Below are 6,968 nucleotides of genomic sequence, written 5' to 3' on the forward strand. Positions count from 1 at the left end.
TTTGATTGTCCAGGTCCCCAAAGAAAAAGGAAGTGGTCCCGAATTCCTGGATTCTGGCAGAGCCAAGTGGTCAGCTTTAAATCTCCACCTCAGATCCAAGTGAGAGTTCTGTTCTACACTGAGGACAGCCCCCTCAGGAGGGAGACATGGTTCTTGGGCATATTTTGAGGGGCAAGATTATGAACCAAGTAGGGGAAGAGGGCCGGAGAATTGACACTGTGTCCCCGGGTCAGAAATTTGCAGCAGAAACCTCTCACTCCCATGAGGAGTGACATTCAGTCAGTATTTCAGTTTGTGTAAGCAGGACTTTTGCCTAAGTTTGAAGCAGGTGAAACGCAAGAGTGGAGCCGTGTGCCTGTGACTGAAGAGTCTGAGCTTTTGGTTTAGCAGCCATTCGCCATAAATTTGTTGAGCACCTACTATGTACGAGGCAGTGTTGTAGCCACTTAGAAGAAAGCAGTGAGCCAAGCAAAGTGCCTGCCTCCATGGTGCTTCCATTCTCATTCTCATTGGCAATGAATCTGGACTCTGCTGTGACCACCTTGGGCAAGTGGCTTCATTTCCGATCCTATTTCCTCATCTGTGACATGGGAACAATGATAACCTTCCACCCGGGAGGAAGCCAACTGGATGTGAAGGTGCGAGACTCCAGGTTGGTGGGAAGGCGCTTGCTCAGATCAGAAGCTGAGAGATTACCAGCCAGCCACCAAAAAAAAAAGTTGACAGAGCTTTTTCTTTGCTTACGAAGTCCTCGCCTTTAACTGACAGCTCTCTTGTTTGGGGGCGTGGCCACGCGCGGAAATGCCGCCGTGACGTCACAAATCCGGAATCTCCGCGAGAATTCCCATCTTCTTTTCCCTTCCCACCCTGCGCGATGTCGTATCGAAACCTCGCCTCCCCTCGTGACGCCAGCACGTCGACCGTGATGGAGTATAAAGGCCTGGCGGGCGGTGTCAGCGATGATTTGGAGCACATCCCAGCCCGGAAGTTGTCTGCGAGTTACATGCTGCACGAGGCCGAGCTTGTTTGTCGCGACAGCACTTGCGGCAGCCCGTGATATTTTGAGTCCCCCGGAGCCCGACTCCTGAGGGCGAGATGAACGCGCTGGCCTCCCGAGCCGTCCGGACGTGCGATCGCTTCTGGCAGCCCGAACCAGCGCTCCTGCCCCCGGGGTGAGGCACAGCCCCCAGTCGGTGAGTAAGGGGTCAGAACTCTCCATGGAGTTGGGGCTCGAATTTCTGGCTTCCAAAACAGGAGTGTTGAAGGCCAGGACTTCTGGGTCCTGAGGAAGGAGGGCCTGGGAGCCCGGACTCCTGGGTCTGGGGAGAGACGGGATGGGGGTCGGATTTCGGCATCTGGAATACTGGCCTGAGGGCTCGGATTTAGGAAGGAGAAGGATTTGGGAGCCTGGAGTACTGAACCTGAGGGAGGAGGGTCTGGGAGCCAAACTCTTGGGTCTCCAGTGAAGGAATCATCTGAGGTCAGAATATTTGAGTCTCCGAGGGAGTAAGGTGATGGGGACTGATTTGTCAGTCCTCAGGAGGATGAGAAAACTGGAGACTATGACTTTATTCCCAAGGGAAGCAAGTAAAAGACCTTTGTTATTTCTAACACCAAGGCCAAGGATTCGGAACCCCGCACCGGCCAGCCGCCAAATCAAAACAAAACAAAACACAAAAGGCCTTTGTTCTTGGTTCTTGGGACTGGGACTTCTGGGTCTGAGGAAAGATGGGGCTGGGGGCTTGGACTTTTGAATCTAAGGCAGGAGAACTGGGGGCCCTGAGTCTTGGGTATTGAGAGTGGAGAGAGAAGGGAACCAAGGGACAGAGATGGAAGTGGCTGGAATCTGAAAGGAATTTGGGGCAGGGATTCTCCTGTTGTTATTTGTGTTACTATTTACCTTGCTATGACTCATGGTCCTGCCCTGATGCCATTCCCTAAATGGCTCATAAACCTTATTTCTTTTTTTCTCTAACCCTTTTCCAGCCCAGACAGATGGCCCCAGGCCAAGTACCCCATCAGGCCGCCCCCTGGAGGGATGTCTACCCCTTCTTTCTCCTGTCTCCACTGATGGGCTTCCTCGGCCGTGCCTGGAGCCACCTGAGGGGTCCAGGACCTCCAGAACCCTGGCTGGTGGAAACAGTAACAGGGGAAGATCAGGTAGAAGCTGTCCTAGAGGGAGAAGCTAAGCCTCCTCGGGCGACCCACCATGCCCCCTGGGGCAGTCACCCTAAAGGCAAAGCTAAAGACAGTGGAGCAGCTGAAGAGGATGGAGGAGCAGCCTGGAGGGCATGCCTTGACCTGAAAGCCAACAGTTCTCCTCTTGAAGCTTGGGGACTTTCAGATGATAATGATGAAGAGTATTGCAAGAAGGAAGCAACCAGTGTCCCTAGAGAGCAGAGAAGTGAATTTATAGATAGCCACCTTGCTTCCCTGTCCCGCAGCCTGCTGATTGAAACCCTGCAAGATTCTGATAAGAACCCTGGGGAGGTAGAAGCTGAGGAAGAGAGAGTTGCTGAAGATAAGGTAGTGGCCAAATTCTCTTGTCCTTCATCACACTGGGAGTCTTGTCCAATGGTGGAAGAGAAGGAAGATGGAGAGGCTGTAAAGAAAGAAGCTCCCAGAACTTCTAGTTCCCCTTTATCTCCAGGATCCAAGCCCAGCACTTGGGTGTATTGCCTTGGGGAGGGAGAGGATCGAGCTACGGAAGAAGAAAGAACAGAAAATAAAGAAGCCTGGAAGATTTCCATTACCCCCTCATCTTCAGGATCCAACCCCAGGGCCTGGGAGTTTTGTTCAGGAGAGGAGGCTAAGGAGAAGGATGAAAAGGCCCACAAAGCAGCTGAGAAAGGAGAAGCTGACCCAGAGCCACCCTCCTCAGCTCCAGCCCAGAGGCTCCTGCTCCAGGCGTGGGAGTATCAACCCAGGAAGAACGCAGAGAAACAGGATGAAGAGGAGGATGACGACAATGCTCTGGGGGCAGCTGAGAAGAAAGAAGGAGCTCTGGGTCCTTCTTCCATCCCCCCTACAAGTGACTTCGAGAGGGCCTGGGTATATTGGCCAGGAGAGGACACAGAGGAAGATGAGGATAGTGATTTGGGATTAGCTGAGGAAGAGGGAGGAGCTGAGGCTTCCTCTTCTACTCCCCTGACAAGTGCCTTCTTGCAGGCCTGGGTGTACCAGCCAGGAGAGGACACAGAGGAGGAGGAAGATGAAGAAGATGGTGATTCTGAATCCGCTGTGGAAGAGGCTGAGGCTTCCTCTTCCACTCCCCTGACGAGTGCCTTCTTGCAGGCCTGGGTGTACCAGCCAGGAGAGGACACAGAGGAGGAAGATGAAGATAGTGATTCTGAATCCGCTGTGGAAGAGGCTGAGGCTTCCTCTTCCACTCCCCTGACGAGTGCCTTCTTGCAGGCCTGGGTGTACCAGCCAGGAGAGGACACAGAGGAGGAGGAAGATGAAGAAGATGGTGATTCTGAATCCGCTGTGGAAGAGGCTGAGGCTTCCTCTTCTACTCGCCCTAGAGGTGGCTTCTTGCAGGCCTGGGTGTATAGGCCAGGAGAGGACACAGAGGAGGAAGATGAGTATGAGGAGACTGAGGATAAAGGAGATGATTCAGAAGCAGCTGAGGTAGAAGCTGACTCAGGCCCACACCCCTCCCCTCAGGGCCGAAGTGCCCTCCTCAGGAGCTGGATATGTCCACCCAGAGAGGAGACAGAGGAAGAGGAAGCAGCTGAGCAGCGGGGAGAAGCTGAGCCCTGCCCCTTCCGAGTGGCCATCTATTTACCTGGAGAGAAGCCACCACCTCCCTGGGCTCCTCCTAAGCTGCCCCTCCGACTGCAAAGACGGCTCAAGTTCTCAGAAACCCACACGCGGGATTCAGACCCTGAGACTCCCCTAAAGGCCAGAAAGGTGGGTGCTTAAGGCCCAGATTCTTGTGTCTTAGGGAGATGGAGCCTGGGAGCTGGAACTCCTGGGTCTGGGGGAAAGGGCTGGAGGCTGGGAATCCTGGGTCCCCCGTGTGTTACAGAGAATTGCATGTGAAATCCGTTGGGAGGGCTGTGTACACTGTCAGGCAATGCTTTGTAAGCGGCTGGGCCCCTGTGGGAGAGGGAGCAGCCTCAGGAAACCACCTCTACCTTCAGTGAGTCAGATGGAGAATCCCGTGACAGCCATGACTAGCCAGATGGCAAGCATTTTTGTGTAACTAATTTCTGTTTGCTTCTCTATTCCCCCCACCCCCAACCGGATCCCCGTGGCCATGTGCATCTTGTGTCTGTGTCTCTGTGTTTACACGTGTCTGTGCCGGTCTGTCCCCAGGTGCGCTTCTCTGAGAAGGTCACCGTCCATTTCCTGGCTGTCTGGGCAGGGCCGGCCCAGGCTGCCCGCCGGGGCCCCTGGGAGCAGCTCGCCCGGGATCGGAGCCGCTTCGCCCGCCGCATCGCCCGCGCCCAGGAGGAGTTGGGCCCCTGCCTCACCCCTGCCGCCCGGGCCAGAGCCTGGGCACGCCTCAGGAACCCACCTCCTTCTCTGGCCCCCGTACTTGCTGCTACCGAGACCTTGCCTTGCTCTTACTCCCCTTCGACATGCCCAGCACAGGCCACGCCCTTGAGCCATGCCGTGGCCACACCTTCCCCCCTCCCTGTGTAGTCGCGTCTTCCTGCCTTAGTGGGAGGCGTGGCTAAGGCCAGAACGTTTGCGTGTTATTATTTATTTTTTTAAAGTGTTGGTTTATATAAGGAATAAAGCTTTTTAATTTGTAGTGAGCAACGTCTTTGTGTATTCGTAGGTCCCCGAGGTAGCTGGCCAGGAATAGTCTGAAAGGCGAGCGCCTCTGAAAGGCGGTTTTCCTCTTCTTGTCCTGAATCTCCTTTTGAACTTAAGGGCTGATGAGTTTTGTCGTTTTTCTTTCGCATCCATCTAAATTTTATTAAACTTGGGACAATTATCTCCGCAAGGGGGATGTGGGCTTGACTCACTGATCCCTAAAAAGAAACGGTTAAGTTCCAGGTGTCTGTGCCTCCCTGGAGAATTAAGGCTCAATCTCCTGCTGGCCCTTACATTCTCCTACTTATAATTCCTCAAGACTTTCCATTGCCTGATTTCACATTCATAAGCCCAGTTTCCTTATCTGCAGTGTGCCTAACAATTATACCTACCTTACGGGAATGTAAGGCCCCGAAGGAGTTAAAATTTAAAACAGTGCAGGGGTTGTCATTGCCTGCATCATTTCCTAATTCTACTTGTCACATTGAGGCCCCAGTGTGGAGAGTGATGGGTCGGTAAGCTGATTATGCACCCTCTGATGTTCTGCGCCATTTTAGGAGAATCTTACATGTGTTGAGATTTTGCAAACAATTAATTGTAAAATAACCAGCTGTATGAAAAGCTGGAGTATGTGATGGCATAGAATTTTCATTTCCTCTCTCACAATATTCACAATGGAGAGTTTATATTACATGGTAGCAGAAATAGGCATTTTTATGTGTTGCTTATATTTTACCTCAAATTAAATTGTAGATATAGGGTAATAAATAAAATCCATCCATGCCTTTCAAAAAAAAAAACAAAATTTAAAACAGTGTTCTGGGGTGGCAGGACACGGGGTGGGTCCTGTATAGGGACGGCCGGTTCGCTGACTGGCTGAGCGTGGTGCTGACAACACTAAGCCAAGGGTTAAGATCCCCTTACCGGTCATCTTTTTAAAGAAGAAAAAAAAATTTTTAAACAGTACTCATGTGTTAGCTAGTAATGTAATTATTCTCACTCTCACCCATTCATGTCTTCAATTACCCATTGTCAAAGGACAAAATTACAACAGATTTAGAGATCTCAATTGGCTTTATTGCAATTCTAGAATCAGGCAACACCGCATTCCATAAATAGAATATGTGTTCCAATGAGCCAAGCAGAGGAGGTTGGTTTTATAGACAGAAAAGGCTGAAGAAAGCAGCAACACCCATACCAGCCAGCAGAAAAAAAAAAAAAAAAAAAGCAAAACTAATTACAATAAAAAGAAAATAATTAAAAGAAAGCAGAAACAACAAAAGCGGATAGGTCATTTCAAAGTTACTTTCCTTGTAAAGTGGAAACAGGAAGACAGAACAATAGAAAAATAACTCACTAGTTTACATCAGGTTACTTCGGGCTATACTTTTTGTGTGAGGATTAAATCAGTGGGAATTTCATTATCATGCCTATTGAAGATTTAAACTAGCCTGTTAGGGAAATTGGCTCATTCTCTCCTAATTTCTCAGGTCAGTCCACAATTAGGGTTGGTGATGTGGAATTTAGCGGGGTTGACTCCATTTTGACTTTTAGTCTGGTCTTTTTGGTCCCAGTGCAGGAACTTAGTCCAGACTTAATCCAAGCCAGTTTAAATCTCCAACAGGTAAGATAATGAAGTTCCCTCTGCTTTAATCTTTACACAAAAGAGATAGCCTGAAATGTACCTGATGTTTTCTATTGTTTTGTCTTCCTGTCCCCCACCTTACTAGGAAACGACCAATCCGCTTTTTGTTGTTTCTTCTTTCTTTCTTTCTTTTTTTTTTTTAAAAAGATGACCAGTAAGGGGATCTTAACCCTTGACTTGGTGTTGTCAGCACCACGCTCTCCCAAGTGAGCTAACCGTCCATCCCTGTATAGGGATCCGAACCCGTGGCCTTGGTGTTATCAGCACCACACTCTCCCAAGTGAGCCACGAACCGGCCCTTGTTTCTTCTTTCTTTAAGAGCTTTTTTCTGTCTATAAAACCAACCTCCTCTGCTTGGCTCATTGGAACACTTATTCTGTGTTATGGAATGAAGTGTTGCCTGATTCTAGAATCGCAATAAGGCCAATTGAGATCTTCAACTAAATTTGTTGTAATTTTGTTCTTTGACAAGGACCATCTCCCATGATCACCTGTAAACCTCATGATAGTAGGTGCTGCTGCACAGCCCAGTCTTTAGAGCACAAGACAGGACACC

General features: G+C 50.1%; 1 protein-coding gene across 1 annotated transcript; it reads left to right on the forward strand.

Moving 5' to 3' along the window:
- Positions 1-918: 918 nt before the first annotated feature.
- PPP1R15A (protein phosphatase 1 regulatory subunit 15A) lies at positions 919-4,766 on the forward strand. The gene is made up of 3 exons (XM_063091329.1): positions 919-1,193; positions 1,987-3,912; positions 4,321-4,766. The coding sequence occupies exons 2-3, from the start codon at positions 1,996-1,998 to the stop codon at positions 4,648-4,650; spliced, it is 2,247 nt and encodes a 748-aa protein (XP_062947399.1). The 5' UTR covers positions 919-1,193; positions 1,987-1,995; the 3' UTR covers positions 4,651-4,766.
- The last annotated feature ends 2,202 nt before the right edge of the window (positions 4,767-6,968 follow it).

The sequence above is a fragment of the Cynocephalus volans genome, chromosome 3 (assembly GCF_027409185.1).
Source record: "Cynocephalus volans isolate mCynVol1 chromosome 3, mCynVol1.pri, whole genome shotgun sequence".
Classification (NCBI taxonomy): Eukaryota; Metazoa; Chordata; class Mammalia; order Dermoptera; family Cynocephalidae; genus Cynocephalus; species Cynocephalus volans.